This window comes from Centropristis striata, chromosome 23, assembly GCF_030273125.1.
Source record: "Centropristis striata isolate RG_2023a ecotype Rhode Island chromosome 23, C.striata_1.0, whole genome shotgun sequence".
Taxonomy (NCBI): domain Eukaryota; kingdom Metazoa; phylum Chordata; class Actinopteri; order Perciformes; family Serranidae; genus Centropristis; species Centropristis striata.
This window is the reverse complement of record NC_081539.1, coordinates 20,107,017-20,126,319: the sequence shown is the minus strand read 5'-3', so window position 1 is coordinate 20,126,319 and position 19,303 is coordinate 20,107,017. Positions and strand designations below refer to the sequence as shown.

General features: G+C 39.4%; 1 protein-coding gene across 2 annotated transcripts in view; it reads left to right on the top strand.

Moving 5' to 3' along the window:
• The window catches only part of cntnap2a (contactin associated protein 2a), a 350,626-nt gene extending 336,051 nt beyond the window's left edge, over positions 1–14,575 (top strand). For both annotated transcript variants that reach the window (XM_059327332.1, XM_059327333.1), the window contains 3 exons: positions 9,471–9,755; positions 11,377–11,448; positions 12,098–14,575. In XM_059327332.1, the coding sequence (XP_059183315.1) occupies positions 9,471–9,755; positions 11,377–11,448; positions 12,098–12,297 (557 nt within the window). In that variant the 3' untranslated portion in view covers positions 12,298–14,575. The remainder of the gene's footprint in view (positions 1–9,470; positions 9,756–11,376; positions 11,449–12,097) is intronic.
• The last annotated feature ends 4,728 nt before the right edge of the window (positions 14,576–19,303 follow it).

Below are 19,303 nucleotides of genomic sequence, written 5' to 3'. Positions count from 1 at the left end.
ACCTGTACCTTGTTTGAATGTTAAGTGGTCAGTGTGGTCAGCCCAATGACAACTTTGATTTTTGAGAACAAACCTTTGTCTACTTAATTGTTTTTGATTGTTGTAGCTGCCGGTGTGAATCTCTCAGGTCCAGGGTCATGAGATCTACTGTATTTGCTGCCAAGGGTAATTGTACTAAAGTGGTATTGATCATGAAGCAGAGGGATGTTTCAGCCTGTTACATGCGGTCCATGCTACTGACACTGCTGCAGCCGGATGCAGTCACAACATGCAGTGTGTAAAGAGAACTGTATACATACATCAGTGCTTAGCCGCATATCCGTACATGTAAGCTTAGGCTTCCTGTCATCATGCATCCGTGTGTGTGTGTGTGTGTGTGTGTGTGTGTGTGTGTGTGTGTGTGTGTGTGTGTGTGTGTGTGTGTGTGTGTTGATGGGTTGATGTACTGCGTATGGGTCTGTGCTCCCTGGGTCTCTGCGTCTCAGTGGAATATATGGGGGACATGAGTCATACATTAGCCAGAACAGCAGACACGCTCCAACCCAGTCCTCAGTGCCACAAATCTGTCGGTGTGTGTAAGTGTGTGTGCATGGAGTGTATGTGAGTGTGTATGTCCAAGGGAATAAATTCAGAGCCAAAGGCAGAGAGAGAGCAAGAAAAATAGTGACACTGTGAAAGTGCTATTAGAGACAGATGATTGTAGCCCTGAGGGTTACTTGTAAAGGACATGTACATCAGTCCCACACTGAAATTCAGATTTTTCTCTTCTTTTTTTTTCCTCCTCCCAGCCTCTCTTGTTCTGTTCACTCTGCCCACACACATTTAACACGTTGTTCCCCAAGGGTGCTGCCAATTATTTTACACAGGCTCTAAGTCATACTGCTGTTCCCAGGTGATGGCTTTACTCTGAGGAACTTTGAGGCATAATGGCTATTATTTGCATTAAGAAGTCTTTTCTCTTGTGTGGCTTTTTTATGAGCTTCCTTTTGAATAGGGCTTTTCTTTCACTTCAAACATATATTGACCCGCAAGATGGATTAGGAAGCCATTTTCAGCAGGGCATGCTCTGAACCAAACTGCCTTTTTGAAAAGTAAACTTGAAGAAAATTGCCTTTTAGATGACACTTATTAGTGGTATTAACTGCAAGCACCCTGTTTAATAACCATAATTTTTAACCATCTGCCTGACGTCTTGCCAGCACCATAAGCAGGAATATCTTCACTGTCTGTGTGGATCTGTCGGCTGAGGAATTAATCCCTCTCTGCTAATCCATCTGTCAGTATACCATATTGCAAATCATGATAAGGTTTACTTAAAATAAGGCAAAATAAAGCACGATTCTTGTTTAAAGGAGCTCAGCTTTTATGAATTTACAATCATTTTTTCAGTGTTACTATATTGGTATTTTTAACTTGGATGCAGAAAAGTAAGCAGACTTTATAGATTTTATATAAACTATTTGAAAACCAAGTAGGAGAGTTGAGTATACATTGATGGAGCCCAAGATTGTTTTCATTGCCAAATTAATATATTATACCCGATAATCCCTAAAATAAAATAAAAATTCTGAATATGTTTATTTGTTGTTTAATATATCTAATTTTAGATACAATTTAAAAATAAGGAATAATATGCAGGAATTGTCACTTATATACAACAAATACAACATTCAAAGTTGGCCCCTCCTCCCACCAGCTGAACGACACCAGAAGTGCGTGTCCTGGCGCCAGTTACCAGTGTACCACCTGCAGCATTAAAACGGCAGCCAAAATGAAAACCAACCCCAGACACACTCTCATTCCAGAACAAGGTTTATCCACTTGGCGTTTCACTTTTTTTCTTCTTCTTTTTTTCTAAGCGCTGTGTCAGTCATTTTCGTAGCTTACTCTTGGATGTGTGTTTGCACATGCATGGCAGCACACACACCCAGTGCCCAAAGACTGGCATTCAGAAACACAGCAAAATGAGAAGACAATAAGAAAATTCAGGCAGAGGGCAGGTCTCTGCAGATACAGACACACACTTGTCGTAAGTGATGACTGAGGGATTACTCTAGTTTGAGACCATGACTTGTTTGTTTTTTTAGAAAAATCCTGCATAGTATAGCTTTAACACATTCATATATACCTCTTTAAGAGCATATTAATATGCAAAAACGTTTTGAAGTGAACATGTGTATGTTTCAAATACAGTATACAAAGTGGTTTGTCAACATACAGTTTGTCAAAGATCCAGACCTTTTTAACTAATTAGTAAGATATTACCACGATAGCACTCTAATTAAACAACTTATTAATTCAAGGACATTTCACCCTTTTTTATCAGCACTCAGCAGAATCCACTTTGCAAGCTGAGGAGGCCGTTTGCTCGAAGCATCGGTGCATTAATAAATCATTTCATTGTCCTGCTGAGGATGTTTTTATGGTTTCTTTTTTAGAGGATTCAGCAGTCAGTTACTATATACAGATGGTTGACGAATTAAAGGAAAAACCAGAATAAATGACGTAATGAAATAAAATAAGTATGATAATTGATCAGATTTATATAGTGCTTTTAAAGATACTCAAAGTCACTTTACATAGAATGCATGAACAAATACAATACACAGAAAACAAAAACTGGAATCAGAGATCAGAGAGAAAATTCTGAACATTCCCAGTTGATTCTGATTTCCTGACTCATGAAACGTTTCTATCCTGATTGTCTCTTCCAGGATGATAACACCCACATCCATCAGGCACATGGGGTCACTGAATGTTGTGATGAGTATGAAAATGATGTGAATCATATGCTGTGGCCTTCACAGTCACAAGATCTCAACCACAACACCTATGGTAGAATATGATCTGACCACCATCATCTAAATACCAAATGAAGTAATAGTAGTAGAGTTGCAGAGACTTCACTGAAGCTGATCTGGTGGCTCTTGTAACAACAACACCTTATGAATACATTTAAAGTTGTTTTGTCCTTTACTTTGTCACCCATCTGCACACAATAGAGCTGAGTCTATTGATTCTTTATCACTGACTAATTAAGTAACATTCTCATGAACTTCACTCACTGCTGAATGGTTTCCACTGCACGCCATGATAAAGTACAATCAATGTCCTTCTTTTCAGGTAGCCACTGGTTCAATGCCTGTCTTTTGTGTTGTGACCTTTGGGCAGAGCCACCAGACGTCCTGACTGATTAAAGCGATGATGAACTGCGATGTTAGATGAAGCCGATAACACAGAGTAGTTTTCTCCCTCTCCTATCTCGATGTATAATCGCTTTTATCTGAGTGTGCCTTTGAATCGAGATGGACATACCTGTAAGTGGCCACTGCTTTGTGTGTGTGTGTGTGTGTGTGTGTGTGTAAGGATGACATCATGCCATCCTCCCTGGCTACCACCACTAGTTGTACTTTATTCTGGTAAGTCCTGATCCACTGGCAGTGTGGATCCAGGAACCAGGTTTTCTCCAGCTGCTGTGTCGGAGTGGGGGTGGGACTGCACTGCAGTGAGAGAGAGAGGGAGAGAAATACAGACAGAGAGAGAGAGAGAGAGAGATAGAGAGGTACCGTGTCAGGAGATCCACACAGCAAATAGAGGAAGAGCGATTGACAGAAGAGGAGAGGAAACTGGTTTGTCTCATATACTGTATACAGACACTGACGCAAACTCCACACAGGTAACTACACTTGCATATATGTGTGTATGTGTCTGTGTGTGTGTGTGTACCTGTGTGTCTTCATTTCATGTGTTCTTGCATATGCATGAGTGTGCCAAGGTCTGAGTAATCCATCGTCTCTGTTGCTCTGAATGTGATTAACATTTGCTGCTAAACATGATTTCCCCATAGGTTGACATTAAGCCAAATGTGTGATGCTTTTGAATTTTAAAGGCAATCCACCTTCTGAAGTAATTGGATTGCAGGCAAATTAGACAGAACCCTGGTGTGTGTGTGTGTGTGTGTGTGTGTGTGTGTGTGTGTGTGTGTGTGTGTGTGTGTGTGTGTGTGTGTGTGTGTGTCTGAGTCAGAAGGAAAAAATCAGTCGCATATTAATTGTTTTACTGCTCTGTTTGTTGCTGCGTCTTGTTATGTCTGTGTTTCTTGGCTGTACGAGCTGACATGCTGGTGGAGGAGGAAGCTCTAGGTGGCGTTGATAAATACACCTGTGTGTGTGCTTGTGTGTGTGTGTTCAGTAGGGAGTTTCAACCACAGGTGTGTTTTCTGTGTCTTAAACTAACAGTCATATGTCTACTTCATATGTTATCTCCCTTATCATTCATCTGTTACTCTCCACCTCCGCCCTCTTAATCTCCACCTTCACCTTCTTAATCCATCACTCCCACCGTTTCTCCATCCTCCTCTCTCTAAACATTTCTGTTCATTGCAGATTACATCAGTTATCATGCTGTTTTATTTCATTCCTACTAAGAGTTTAGAGAAGATCACCACATTTACAACCAAATACAGAAGTGCACAAGGAGCAATATTCAAAGAAGAAGAAAAGTTGTGGACAATTTGTAGTTTTTGGCTTTATTATCAAACTTTGCTTTGGTTGTTATAGAAAAAAACATTCACACCAAGAAAAAACATGAAGAAGAAGAAAAAGATTTGAAGAGAATTACAAGCAGTTTTTAGGTCACTTTTTCTTTTTTCCTCTTTTGACCTAATTTTCTATTATTTAGCTTTTTGATTAATTATTTTACATTTCCCTATGCCTCTTTCTCTTTTTTTCTCTCTTTTTCTCTGTCTTTCTCTGTGTGTCCCTCTTTGTGGTTCATCAGCCGTGACCAGGGATTGGTTTGTGTGTGTGTCTGTGTGTGTGTGTGTGTGTGTGTGTGTGTGTGTGTGTGTGTGTGTGTGCTGCATGTTACATATTAGTTCTTGTATTACAAAGGGTGTGGTGGGTGGATTCCTATTAATATTCTTTTCATATGTCTCTAATGCATCATACTTTCATTAACCCCACCCCCTTCTTTTTCTGCCTCTCACCCCTGCATCAGCTTTCATTTGTTGCCATGGCAACTGTGTTTGATCTCTTCTACCCTGCCCTTCCATTCAAGCGCCCTTCTTGTCACCCCATTTCTTTCCCACTCCACTTTCTTTTTTTCATCCACTCATCCAGACACACTGAAACACCACTCCTCCTCCTCCTCCTCCTCCTCCTCCTCCTCCTCCTCCTCCTCCTCCTCCTCCTCCTCCTCTCATGCCTCTCACCTTTCCCCTCACCACAAGCCCTTTTTGGAGATGCAGCCACACCCTCCCTCTCTTTCCTTGTTCTAAAGTCCTCTCCATCCTCCCTTCCTATTTCCCCCAACTTCCTTTCTTTCTCCTCTTCATACAATCCCCAAAACACATCCCAACCCATTGTCCTCACTTCAGCCTTGACGTCACAGCTTTATGTGCTGCCCTGTGCTGCCTCACCTTTTGAATTATTCATGTAATGCCACTGGCCACCCTGGTAACATCCGAAGGTGCAATCTTTTGATCAACATGCTGAACTCTGTGTGTGTGTGTGTGTGTGTGTGTGTGTGTGTGTGTGTGTGTGTGTGTGTGTGTGTGTGTGTGTGTGTGTGTGTGTGTGTGTGTGTGTGTGTGTGTGTGTGTGTGTGTGTGTGTGTGTGTGTGTGTGTGTGGGTGGGTGGGTGGGTGGGTGTGTGGGTGGGTGGGTGTGTGGGTGCGTGAGGGGTCACATATGGTACATGGTACGACACATTCGTAGGGTGTAATCATGGTACATTTCATTATTGCAGTCTGAAGCCCAAGGGATTAGTCTTTGCTCTTTTCTAATCATGATTAGTGCGTTGAGAGCTCTTGGTTTCAGTGTGAAGGTACTTGCAAATGTTTTATTGATCCGTCTGTAAAGCCCCTTTAGAAGCCACCAAGGCAAGTAAAGTAAGGGATTACAAGCCTTAAGATCAGTGTGTGGTGAGAATTACTCCTCAACAAGGTTTATGTATTTTTATGTATGGTGTTAAGTATTGGGAATGGACAAAATAATGTTAAAGCAAGACTCTGCAGTAAAAAAAAAATATTGTGTTTTCATGCACTTGTCATTTTTGAGGCTTGGGGCTATTTTGCTTCCATAACATATTTTTTTCAGACTAGTGGAAAGAAAACCGCCAATACACATTTATGTTTTTTTGTCTATTTGAACCTATATATTCCTCCTAAATTCGTAAAAAGTTGCATTAGATAATGCCTCATTTTTACACACTCAATCATAAGATTTTTGGAAAACTTGTAATAGGAACCATGTGGGGTGGGGGTGGGGGTGTTCATGCAGAGATATTTTGTTCATTTTATTTTATTGATAACCTTATCAATAAAAGCTTCTAATGCTCATTTTATATGTCACTGCATTATATTCTAAGCTATTTACGTTATTTCCTTTCTTCCAGTATGCATGTCGTTTTTTATAGAGCTGAACCAACACCTGAACATTCACAAGGTGGAGTTTTTGCAGGATTAAAGTGGTGGGTTGCATTAGATGTGTAATTGTGTGCATCTCTTGTTCCTCCATAAGTACTAAATGGATGTGATGCCATTAAAACCATTGAGGCCTCTTATCAGAGACAACCCAGCCCTCGGTCCATATTAAATGTGTGATGTTTATGGTTAACAATATGTCATTTAAATTGAAAACATGCTGCTTTCTAAGGAACACCCCCTTGTGAAATCACTGGCCACGAAAAAATCTGAAACAAGGGATGCTTGTCGGCCATTTATTCATAGCATTGTATGCTAATCAGGCTTCTTTACTCCCAACAGAGAGCAGATTAGTATTCACACACAGGCCTCTGCAGTGATCAACACATGTTCAGGCATACAGGAGAGAGAAGGCTTGTATTCATACTCTGTATTCATAAGTTATCAATATTCTGCTCACTCTGCCTACTGTAAGGGACTTCTTTCCCTACCGTGTCCTTCTCTCCACCTATTCTGCACACCCCCACGCATATGCAAATACATACACACTCTCACGTACACACCATCCACACCGTTTATAAGGTGTGAAGTGATTGAAAGCATTTCGTCTGTGCTCTCCGGTGGCTCATCAGACGCGTGATGCCGCGCACGCGGTAGCATTAGTGCCTCATCGATGAACTAGGAAAACTAAACTGCAGAGCCTGTATCAACACACACAATGCCAGTGTCTGAAGGAGGTCTGGTCAGATGATGAATACGTAGCAGACTCAGATAGCACTGAGCTCTATTCCTGGCAGCACAATCAATAGTGCACAAACACACACACTTATAAACACACACTTGTTTTACGCCCATCAAAATGGAATAAAGAGAGAAAATTACATTATAAGCCATGTCCAGATACTCAGAACCCCATCATCTAACATAACACGATTCAATAAATAAACACACAGACACACAAACAGACACACAGACATACACAGCAGTACTCTAGTTAGTCATCCCTAGTTCATATTTTGCTGCAGGATTGTCCAAACAGCAGTTCCTTCTGGGTGTGGCTCAGTTGTGAAGCAGCAGAGCAGCCATGCATGTAAATATTTAAACCTAGCTCTATGTGCACATACAGCCAGAGGTCATGTGAAGGAATAAAATATTCCCTCGAAAACACTGTGGAAGTGTTGAAGACAGTTTGGCTCTTTTGAAATCAGTCCAGGATTTCTTTTTTAATCATTTTGTTTGCTACCTGCAGTTTCTCCTCTCTTATCTTATCTTATCTATCAGTTACGTGTGTGTCTGTGTGCAATGTCTGTGTGAACAATCAACAAGAATCATCCTCTGTATGTATTCAAAGATATAACAAGCATTTTTGATGATTGATGTGAGTGCTAATGTGAGCTTACGTCAGACAAACACTGAATCATTTTAAGTGGATTTAACACTTAGATTGTTTTTAATGAATGCCCCTGGGCCATATCAGCTCAGAGAGAACAAATAACTCCCCAGTCAACATTTTTCAGTTCCAAATAACTGTCAGTAAAAATCAATATGTGTCAACACTGGAAAATATGCTGCGCTTTACCTACAAACAGCCTATAGAATCCATAGACTGAACAGGGATATAGCATTGGCTGGTCTGAGCTCAGCTGGCCAGCTCAGTAATTCTCTTTGAAAGATAAAAAGAGATGAAAGTCATAGGAGAGAGAGAAACAGACTGTGACTCAGAGATAAAAGTGCACAAATTGCAGCATTTGAACAGGCATGTCTGGATTTGTCTGGATTGCCATGGCAATAGGTGGACCCCAGGTAATTCTCTAAATTATGATGGTGGTCACGGGGAAAGAGTTACTGTGAAATGTAAGCACAGTGGGCAACAAGAAAGCAAAGTAACTAGCGGTATATGGAAAGTCCATTTACAAGCAAAATGTGTTTTAAACAAGAGAGGAAAGAGGAGGACTGTTTATAGGAGTATGTCCATTGCTTGAATGCTTAGATGTTAAGCAAAACCACCATAAATACTGTACATAAGATAACACTGTATAAGCTCAGTCAGACTGTATAAAAGAAGTGGACATTGCATTTTTGTGAGGCCAATGCAAATGTCTGCTCGCATGGAAGTCTATGAGAAAATTACCCTACTTTTCACTTGATTTATTGTCTCAGTAAACATTTTCTTAATGAGCTTATGGTCTTAGTCGATGGTTTCAAGTATTCTCCAATACAGCACAATTTTCATTTTGTAAATAATGGTCTCATTAAAAGTAAAATAGACATTAAAGCGAGTTATGCTTTGGAGTGTGGCACCTTGTGATTGACAAGTCGCTACCAGGGTTTCTAAGTCTCATCCATCCTCATGGTCACTTCTGGCTACAAAAAACAATCTGGCAACAGCTTAAATGCCAAACTCAAGGCTTCAAAGCAGTTAATCCATAAACAAATGGGTGGCATCATGTCCACTTCTGTGTCTATGAGCCTAATCTTATTTTCCTCTCTGTTTGCCATAGAGACTGAAACTCACATAGCTGCATTCTGCTTTAGAAACATGTACAATCTGCAATCTATGCTACTGAGATATCCTTTGAGGGGAGATGGAATTTAGAGAAAGAAAGACTGTAAGAGCAGAGGGGTTGTTAATGCATTATCCATCCTTTTTATTTGACATTAGAGGTCAATGTCAGTGTCGTCTTCTGTTTTCTCCCTCCTCCTCCAGCCTCCTCCTCGTCTCTCTTGCTTTCTTCCCTCCTCATTTGTGCAGATTCTTATTCGAGTATTGGTTTACTGTGTCTCTGCATCAGCAAAAGTTGTGCCTACCAGGGTTTGAGTGTGTGTGGATAGGATTTTGAGCATCTAGAGAAAGTGTGTATGTGTTCATCTCTGTTGTGAGTTTCAGATAATCAGCGCTGATGCTTTCTCTGTAAAAGCTGCTGTGGTCAGTGCCTGAGATTGCTGGTTCCTGCTGCAGAAGACCAGAACCGATTGCTGGTCTCTTTTTCAGTCTCATTAAACAATAACAAGATGTTATTCTCTCCAACTCTGTGTCTCCATACAGAAACTGGACACATAGACCCAGTGCTTATTGAGCGCTACAACACCCCGGGCTTTGTTGGGTGTCTATCTCGGGTACAGTTCAACGGCGTCGCCCCTCTCAAGTCTGCACTGAGAACAGTTGCACAGACCCAGGCTACACCGACAAACGGTCAGACAGACAGACAACCTGCAGCCGCCACGCCGGTGTCTTACCAGGGCAAACTGGTGGAGTCCAACTGTGGGTCGTCACCTCTAACCATCCCACCAATGTCTGCGGCCACGGATCCCTGGCGTCTGGACAACACAGGTGAGGATTATTTTAAATGTCCAGGAGAATATCATAAGTTACTTAATAATGGCTAATAACTTCCCACAGCACAGACATCACTGCAAATGAAATGTGCTCGTGTTTCTGTTTCTGGCTCTGGCTCTGTAATGAATCCATTTTATACTTACATACTCTAACTCTACTTATATCTTGGACATGTACACACACACATTCCATAGCACTCCTGTGTCTAAGGTTGCAGTCCACACCAGTGTTTAGAATTTCAGTGTCATTATTCTGGATGCAGGCTTGGTGCCAACTGTGCCTTTGGGAGCATTGAGCTATCTGAGATCGATGCAGTCCATTGATCTGGACTCCAGGTCCAAACTCAGAGTCAGCTCTCCATTCTCCTTCCACAGAAATGATTTATTTTGCTTTACATTTTCTATAGATAGATCTAATCTATAATTCATCCAGGCCTCCTTCAATCCGCCATATGTCTTCCCATTGATTTTTTTATTTGTTTTTTCAGATCCCATCCTCTAAACTTCCTTCTACTTTATTGTTTCTCTCTGCTCTCCTCTCCTCTCTGCCCGTCTCTCATCTTTTCAGATACAATTCTCGTCATTATATCCAAACACATCCAGACAGCTGACAGCTGACAGACTATAATGAGTCTGATTGCTCTCCTCCCCTCTGTTGCTTCCCAGTTTTCACCTCTTTTTCCCACCCCAGACTCCTCTTCTCTGTCTTACTCATGCTCTTTACCTCCCTGGAGAACTATGCAGTCAGCAGCAGAAATAGCTGACAGCTCATTGCAGGGTGAAGCAGTCTGTGCCGCATATATTCAGATTGTTGCGTGCAATAAGGCCCGCTTGTCTGCAGCTCTATCAAAGCTTTTATTTGTATGTTTGTGCTGATTCCTGAATAGAAACTACAGACAATATGTACAAATTAAAAAACTGCTATTATTGTAGATCTCAACAATATCTTCATCCTCTTTTTATCACCCACCACCTCCTCCGCTCATCTCAACCTCTCATCTCTCATCTCTCTCTCCGCTCATTTGCCCTGCACTTTTGTCCATTCAGGGAGAATCACAGCAATTAGATAATTGTTGCGTACAGAGAATTACAGTGGACACGCAGCAGCTGTTATTAACCTCTTAACCTGTCATGGATCTTTAATGAAATACATGAAACAACCATACATTAAATAAACGGCACGAGTCCTCCCCTGAGGATGCTCAATATCCATCCAGTTGTCTGTATGATATATGACCGCAGTAAAGCTGGAGCAAATATAGAAGAAACTGGACACTGGCTCTTTGCTTCGGCAATGAAAAGCAAAACGTTTGTAGTTATAATTCACTACATGTTGAGCATGAAATTAGTCCTTGTGACTTTTTGATGCTGAAAGACCAAAAGTTCTATTTTTGTCTAGCTGCAAGCAGGACTGTGACATGTTAGTATTGGCCTAACCTTGAAATGTTCTTTAACCACCCGTCTGGTATTTTTCATGTGCACAAATGGTCTAGTGAAGCTATTCGAGTGAGTTTTATTGCTAGAATAAATATAAAACATCTTAGACATTCTTATACTGTAGTCTCTTTATGTGTGAAAGTACCGTTTGAATTTTTCTCTCCCCCATCTGTTTTCAGATGCAGAGTTCCCCTTCAATGAGGAGAGGGTGATTCCTGATGGAGTCAACAGAGACTCAGCCATCATTGGAGGTAAAGAATACAGATGTTATGGACATGCCGGTGATATTCATGGACATCACAGCTTTTCTGCAGTTTTTCAGTTCACGCAGATAAAACAACCCATTAATAGCTTCTATCCGACTACAGTATAGTGGTACTTAGAGAAAAAACACATGTATAATTTAAATTGGTAGAGTTTGGCGTTTGCCATTTTAGTTGCAACCGCTGGAGATTTCTCACCCACCTTTTTCACATGTTTGAATCAGGTTGGTGGTTCTGTTCCAATTGCTATACGACCATGTATGTATGTATATATGACCATTATTAGTGCTACATCCGGGCACTGTTAGTGCACTAAAGCAGATTTTGTAAGATTTGTACTAGAGGTTACTTTGTCTAAGGTGCCATATTCAAATCCAGTCTAAAACCCCCAAATATTCACTTTACTATCAGTTATGACAAAGAAAAGCTTTTTTTGAGAAGCTATTTATATTTGGGGCATTTTTGGTTTTAAAAAATGACTCGAATGATAAATTAATGTATTTTCTTTCAATTCAATAATTAATTACTCAATGATTGTCCCAGCTTTGCTCCTAAGTTGTGGACAAAGCAGTATCAGTGATTAAAAATATACAATTACATTTGTTTTTTTGTGCCATGATGTGTGTGCCCTCTGCAGGTATCATCGCAGTGGTGATCTTCACTATCTTATGTACTCTGGTGTTCCTCATCCGCTACATGTTCCGTCACAAAGGAACCTACCACACCAACGAGGCCAAGGGCAGCGGGGAGTCCGCCGGAGAATCAGCAGACACCGCCATCATCGGCACCGACAACCCAGAAACCATCGACGAGTCAAAGAAGGAGTGGTTCATCTAACAGGCCAATGGCTGGACTTTGAGAGAAGGAAGTGATTTGTCAGACCGCCAGGTTCCGCAGAGATGGAGGGGGTTTAATTCAATGACCAATCACAGGAGAGATGGAGGAAAGGCCATTCAATAGGACAATAATCTCCCAGAGAGGGCGGGAATGTGGGAAAGATGTGTACAGAAATCTTTTTTTGTTCGTTTGTTTGTTTTTGTTTTTTTATATATCCAGAGTATTAGAAAGAAAAGAGGGACAGTTATGCAGCGGAGCACGGCTGTAAGAGACTGTACATGTATATACTAACCGGCTTGTCCTTCTTTGTATCGTGCTTGGGAGTTTTCAGGAGTCCTTTGAATACTGTATATGACAAATAATTATACATACTGGGTCGTGTGATAGCACAGATTTATTGCCAGTCTCTGTTGCATTTTGATTTTATTTTTTAACAAAAATCTTATATCAAAAATGATCAAATCGACATGCCAAACCCTCTTTTGTTTATTTATCAGGCTGTGGTTGCACCAGTCTGTCAACACTCATATCCGTCCAATGACATGCCACTTATATTGTGGTAATATAGAGTTGAATATGGATGCCAAAACTCACTTTGTAAATACAATATTTTATGTTATTTTTTCTTTTTGTCAAAAGATTTATTCAGAGTTCAGTACATAAATACTAACGAGAAGTTTCAGATCTATATTCCAGTAATATCATATGTCCGTCCATTACATTATATATGTATTAAATATAGAGTTTTATGTTTAAATCTTATGACATTCGATTGTATGGGACATTCCTTTCTGAGGAAGAGCAGAGAGGGGTTTCTCAGAGCATGATGGGAAATCATGACACTCCATGGTTGGTTTAGCTCAGCACAGCAGCTTTTTTTTTCTTTATTTTGATCCGGTGAAACCATTAGCCTTTACTCATTCAGACTTGAGCAATCCGTTTGTTTCTTTGCCAAACACTTGAGTCTTACGTCATTTACTGATTGACTCAAATTTTTGCATTAAATGTTTGACTTTTAAGTTTAGAAAATTTTACATCTTAGACTGACGTTGGGCTGCGGGTTTGCAATGCGTGCATGAATCTGTGCGTATATGTGTAGGTCAGATGATTAGAATTTGTTATATTGGACAAAAGGCATACCAGAAGAGTTCTATCGATGCACTAAACTCCATCCATTCAGTGGTCGAAGCAGCATAAAACACAAAAAATCACTGACACCTAATATTTGTTCAAGATCTGGGAAAGGTTAAGATGTAATTGGCTTTTTAATCCGTTGTGCCTTTAAGGTGTTGAGCCATTGCGCCTTGCCCCAGACCACTTAACACATACCTGCTACAATAACTCACTGCTGCTGCATGAATTCTCATTAATCAGAGTTTTCAGGTGTCTTTATGTTTCCTGATTTGACTGGTGCTGTGTTCAATTAATATAAATCTCAGTCAAAGCTTGTTCTTAAATTCAGAATGTGTGGGTGAAAAGTTTCTCTCAAATACTAAGTCTGACTCTTTCAGTCATAGCTGTGTACGTTCTTCTGCAGCAGGAGAAGTTACAATGACATATAGAGCTGCACGCTATACAATACACAACAAGTTTACACCTACCCTGTGTGACGCACAAACACATACAAACATGCATGTTTGATAGAGCATGAGTCAAGGTTGTTCCTTCAATTACAAGAGCAACAAGTTCAGAATGAGGAGGCTGCTGCTTTGTCCATAATGAATTGAGCTTCACTCTAACAGTGCCACTGTTGTCCAACATACAAGATGTACTATGTATATTTTCTTACCATGTTTTCCTATCATCGTTGCGTGTGTTTACCTTACCGTAGCATTTACACAACAATGTGTTACAGTTGAAACCAGCTGCCAACTTTGTTATTTAGTCGTGAATTTGCTTTCTGTATGTCTGAGTGGTCAAAGTGTTGCCATGACATCCTGTTACATGAATGATTTTGTACATCATCGTCGCCTCATGGTTGAGTTCTAACTGTAGATCACTTTACCACAGACACTAGGACAGCTGGTGAACTCAGCCTGCCTTCTACCGCGGCCTCAAAGAAGACTTTCTCCGTCCACGCATCACATCCATGAAGGCAAACCAGTGACTTTCCTTTTTTTATTATTCTATTACTCAGACTATACATAAACACTCACACACGCCCTTGATATTTGGTTTTGAACATTACGGTGATAATGGATTATCAGATCTAACAGACATAACCCATATGTTTTGCTTTCAGTTCTATTGAGTTCAATAAAGAGTGTTTGATCTTTAATATCAGTCTTTTTTCTATGAAACTTGAGATATCTTGGCCCTTTATACCATGTAATAATCATGTCAACAGGCATTTGTGACCACAGTATACACCTTCAACACTTCAGAGTACACTGGCTCTTTAAATGAAAATGCCATAAATAAAAAGATAATTTCCAAGTGCAGAGATGCAGTAAATAGTTTACTTTGAATGATCAGTCTAAGACAAATCCCAAAGCTGCAAACTTGCCACTTTTTTTTTCTTTTTTTTTTTATGTAGATCTGAAGTTTTCTATTTGGGAGAGGGGTATTATTACTAATTAAACATCATAATGACACAATCATAATTAAATTGTTTTCATTTGCTCTGACATGAAATTAGTTTAAAATAAGGGGAAAGTGAGGGGAAGAATGACACAGAGTCAAAGAGAATGGATCACAGAATCTTTGATGGGTCAATCAAGGTCTATCTATCTATCTATCTATCTATCTATCTATCTATCTATCTATCTGTCTATCTGTCTGTCTGTCTGTCTGTCTGTCTGTCTGTCTGTCTGTCTGTCTATCTATCTATCTATCTATCTATCTATCTATCTATCTATCTATCTATCTATCTATCTATCTATCTATCTATCTATCTATCTATCTATCTATCTGTCTGTCTGTCTGTCTGTCTGTCTGTCTGTCTGTCTGTCTGTCTGTCTATCTATCTATCACCCCCATAAATCCATTGTAAAGAGGTAATTTTGTTAACATTTTAATTAATATTGTCAGCTCATTTTTTATATATGAGCATATCATATGACATTATTCTCATCCACTAAAGAAGCTTATGCTTATGATGATGTTACGGCCTGTCTTGTCCTAGGCTGCCCCCTTGTGGTCTGATAGCGCAGCTTCATTCAGACACGGTCAGAGAAAAAGCATTACAGTTTTTCTCAGTCACTTTGGTGTATTTCTCACATCACTATTTACATTAATGAATTAACTATTTACATTAATGCATTTCTCAAAACAATTAGTACAAATTACAAACCTAGTTGATAACCTGCTAAAGCGTGTCACTTGCTCAAAATGGATAGCTCATTCCTCAAAAGCAAGTATTCATGTCAATGAAAGTGTCAGTGACATCAAGATGAAAAGTCCTGACACCGTGTCTATGAACAAGATAGTCAAATGGCTTTGTCATGTTTTCATTATGACCGTTTACTCTGGAAAAGTTTTCCAATGCAAAAAAGTCAGATCTTAGTGATGCTACCTGAAAATACTCAAGACAGCACTATATACTATTTGCACAGCCATTTGAAAACTACAATAAAGTTACACATTACTGTATTTAGTGAGGTAACTGAGTACAACACACTGAATATGTATGTTTCATATTTTTATTGCATATGCAATTCTAATTTGTTTACAGCATTGTGCAAAAGGAAAAAAAACACCCTTATTTCCAACAAACATAAACTCCCTTTGGGTAGAGCTGTGCACAGTACAGTGTCACAGTATTGTAGAAATGGTCCACACTATGTCCTGTGTTGAGAAATGCATTGAGGAAACCTTTAAAATTAAATTATCTGACTCCAACAGTAACCTCTAACCTGTTTCACAGATCGTTTGATGGGGAATGATGAGCAGGAGACGTCCAAGTTCTCAGTTCTTTTATTACAATACGTCAAGAAATGTGCAATCTCACTGGGTTCAATCTACACATCCCTGACATCACATTAGGCTGGTCACTTCATGGAGGTTGGACCCCCTTTCTGTGCCTGAAACCCAGTTTTATACCCTAACAGTGTTTACTGATAATGTCGGTAGAACTCTCCAGAAGGTGTGTCCCTCTCGAACCATTGATTTGTCAGTTTTAATCAATATCACGACACGCCATGTCACCAAGCAGAGAAGACCGTTATCTCTTCCACTCAGCACACCATGTCCGTGACCGGACCTGTTACCAAAACATTCGACACAACGTCCTGCCTTGTTATGACTTGCAGAGATATTGGTGGGAACACAGATTTTGCAAAGTTCACATAACATACAAAAGATAAAATATATATTTTTGTGATGATAGAATCTTACTAAGTTTAATCAGATGGAATAAAATGTATTTAATTTTGATGTATCTAGAGTAGTCATAGTTTCAAAACAATATTAGCACATGACCATTGTATCAAAAGCATCTTACATGATTACAGTTTTTCTCAGTCGCTTTGGTGCATTTCTCACATCGCTCTTTACATTTGCAAAACAGTTAGTTCAACCTCCACAACATTTAGTCATTTGTGCTCATCATAGTAGCAGTTTCTCATTCCTTACAACAAATTACAAATGCTTTTGGACATGCATCAAGTGCTTTCATACAACTCTCTGCTGTTTTATAACATTATCATTGCTTATGTCATGTCAGTCAAAATCAACTTTACTTGTGAATGCTGAATAGTCATTCCATATAAAACTAATAGTCCTCATTTCATTGCTTGAGTCATTGCATACAAAAATGTTGAACTAGTTGGCAAAATCTGTCAAGCAAATTTTATACATTTTTTTCTAAATCTTTTTTTTCCTGAATATGTCTCCTAAATTGAATAATTTCTCTCAGGCGAACCTCAGCTTTCACTGATGAGAAGGGCTGTGTGAAGCATTAGTTGCAACCAATGATAAGCCACTTCTCTACAATCACTCAGAGCTGAATCCCATAAACCCATAAACACTTTACAACATATATGAAACAAGCAGGACATAGAGTGGACCATCTCTACAATACTGTGACACAGAAATGGAAGGTCATCCACATGGAAGAGGGGTGAGGGTGCGGGGAAGAGGTGGATGACATGTAATGACATCACAGCAGAGCCCTGCAGAGGGTGGATTCGCCACTCGGGGAGATACTTCGCTCGCTGCATTGCCAGAGACAATATTCGTTGTGATGTAGATGAAACTATGTGGCCAGACAGAGAGGAAGGTCTGAATGTGCATGAATGATTTACAGTAATATTTATGTTGTATGTTCAGTTCCAACAGCTGTGCACAGCTCTACACAAAGGGTGTTTATGTTTGTTGTAGATAAGGGTGTATTTTTTCTTTTTCACAATGCTGTGAACAAATTAGAAATGCAAAGAGCAAATGCAATAAAAATATGAAACATACATATTCAGTGTGTTGTACTCAGTTACCTCACTAAATACAGTAATGTGTAACTTTACTGTAGTTTTCAAATAGCTGTGCAAATAGTATATAGTGCTGTCTGGAGCATTATCAGGTAGCGTCACCAAGATCTGACTTTTTTGCATTGGAAATCATTTCCAGAGTAAACGGTCATAATGAAAACATGACCAAGCCATTTGACTATCTTGTTCATAAACATGGTGTCAGGACTTTTCATCTTGATGACACTGACACTTTCAATGACATGAATACTTGCTTTCGAGGAATGAGCTATCCATTTTGAGCAAGTGACATGCTTCTTCAGGTTATCAACTAGGTTTTGCAGTTTGTACTAATTGTTTTGAGAAATGCATTAACTGTTGTGAAAATGTAAAGAGCGATGTGAGAAATGCACCAAAGCGACTGAGAAAAACTGTAATATATAATAGAGAGAGGGCACACACACCGTTAGTGAATTGCATATGCATGGATAGTGACCTAGTCAATCAGATAGTGTCTCCCATGCACAGAGACAGAATAACAGATTATTTCTAACACCTGCTTGGTTCATATATGCTTGTAAAGTGTTTATGGGTTTATGGGTTTATGGGATTCAGCTCTGAGTGATTGTAGAGAAGTGGCTTATTATTGGTTGCAACTAATGCTTCACACAGCCCTTCTCATCTGTGAAAGCTGAGGTTCGCCTGAGATAAATTGTTCAATTTAGTAGACATTAGCAGACTAAAAGATTTTAAAAATGTATAAAATTTGCTTGACAGATTTTGACAACTAGTTCAACATATTTGTATGTAATGACTTAAGCAATGAAATGAGGATTATTAGTTTTATATTGAATGACTATTCAGCATTCACAAGTATAGTTAATTTTGACTGACATGACATAAGCAAATATTAATGTTATAAAACAGCAGAGAGTTGTATGAAAGCAATTGATGCCTGTCCAAAAGCATTTGTAAATTGTTGTAAGGAATGAGAAACTACTACTATGATGAGCACAAATGACTAAATGTTGTGGAGGTTGAACTAACTGTTGTGGAAATGTTAATATTGATGTGAGAAATGCACCAAAGCGACTGAGAAAAACTGTAACAGCAGCAGTACAATTCAGTACAGGTTACAGTAATATAGCCTGATCTTCCCTGATAGAGAAGGCTAAATATATGCAGCAGGTGACAGGAACATAAACATGTCACACAATAGATAAGAAATAATAGAAAAATAATTGTTTATAACAAAGCTAGGGCCGATCAAAGGCTGTAAATTAAGACGTGTATGTGGAATTTGTCTTTTTTTTTAAGATACACAAAATAATGAGGAGGTACAAACGCATATAATTGATCCATGAGAATAAGCAGATGGCTAGCAGAGGGGATAAAGGATAAAGAGTAATGTTTAGTTTATTTCAATGAGAGTGATGTGGTACTGTAGGTCCAATGTGCTAATTGATCTCCTTCGGATTTTTTATCAGTCACAAGTAGACTCTAATAATCTTTCACCACAGTGTGAAACATATTTACAATGAGATTTTAAACCGCTGGATTCCAGACCTTCACCAGCTGCAGATTTCGCATTGAAAGCATTGTCA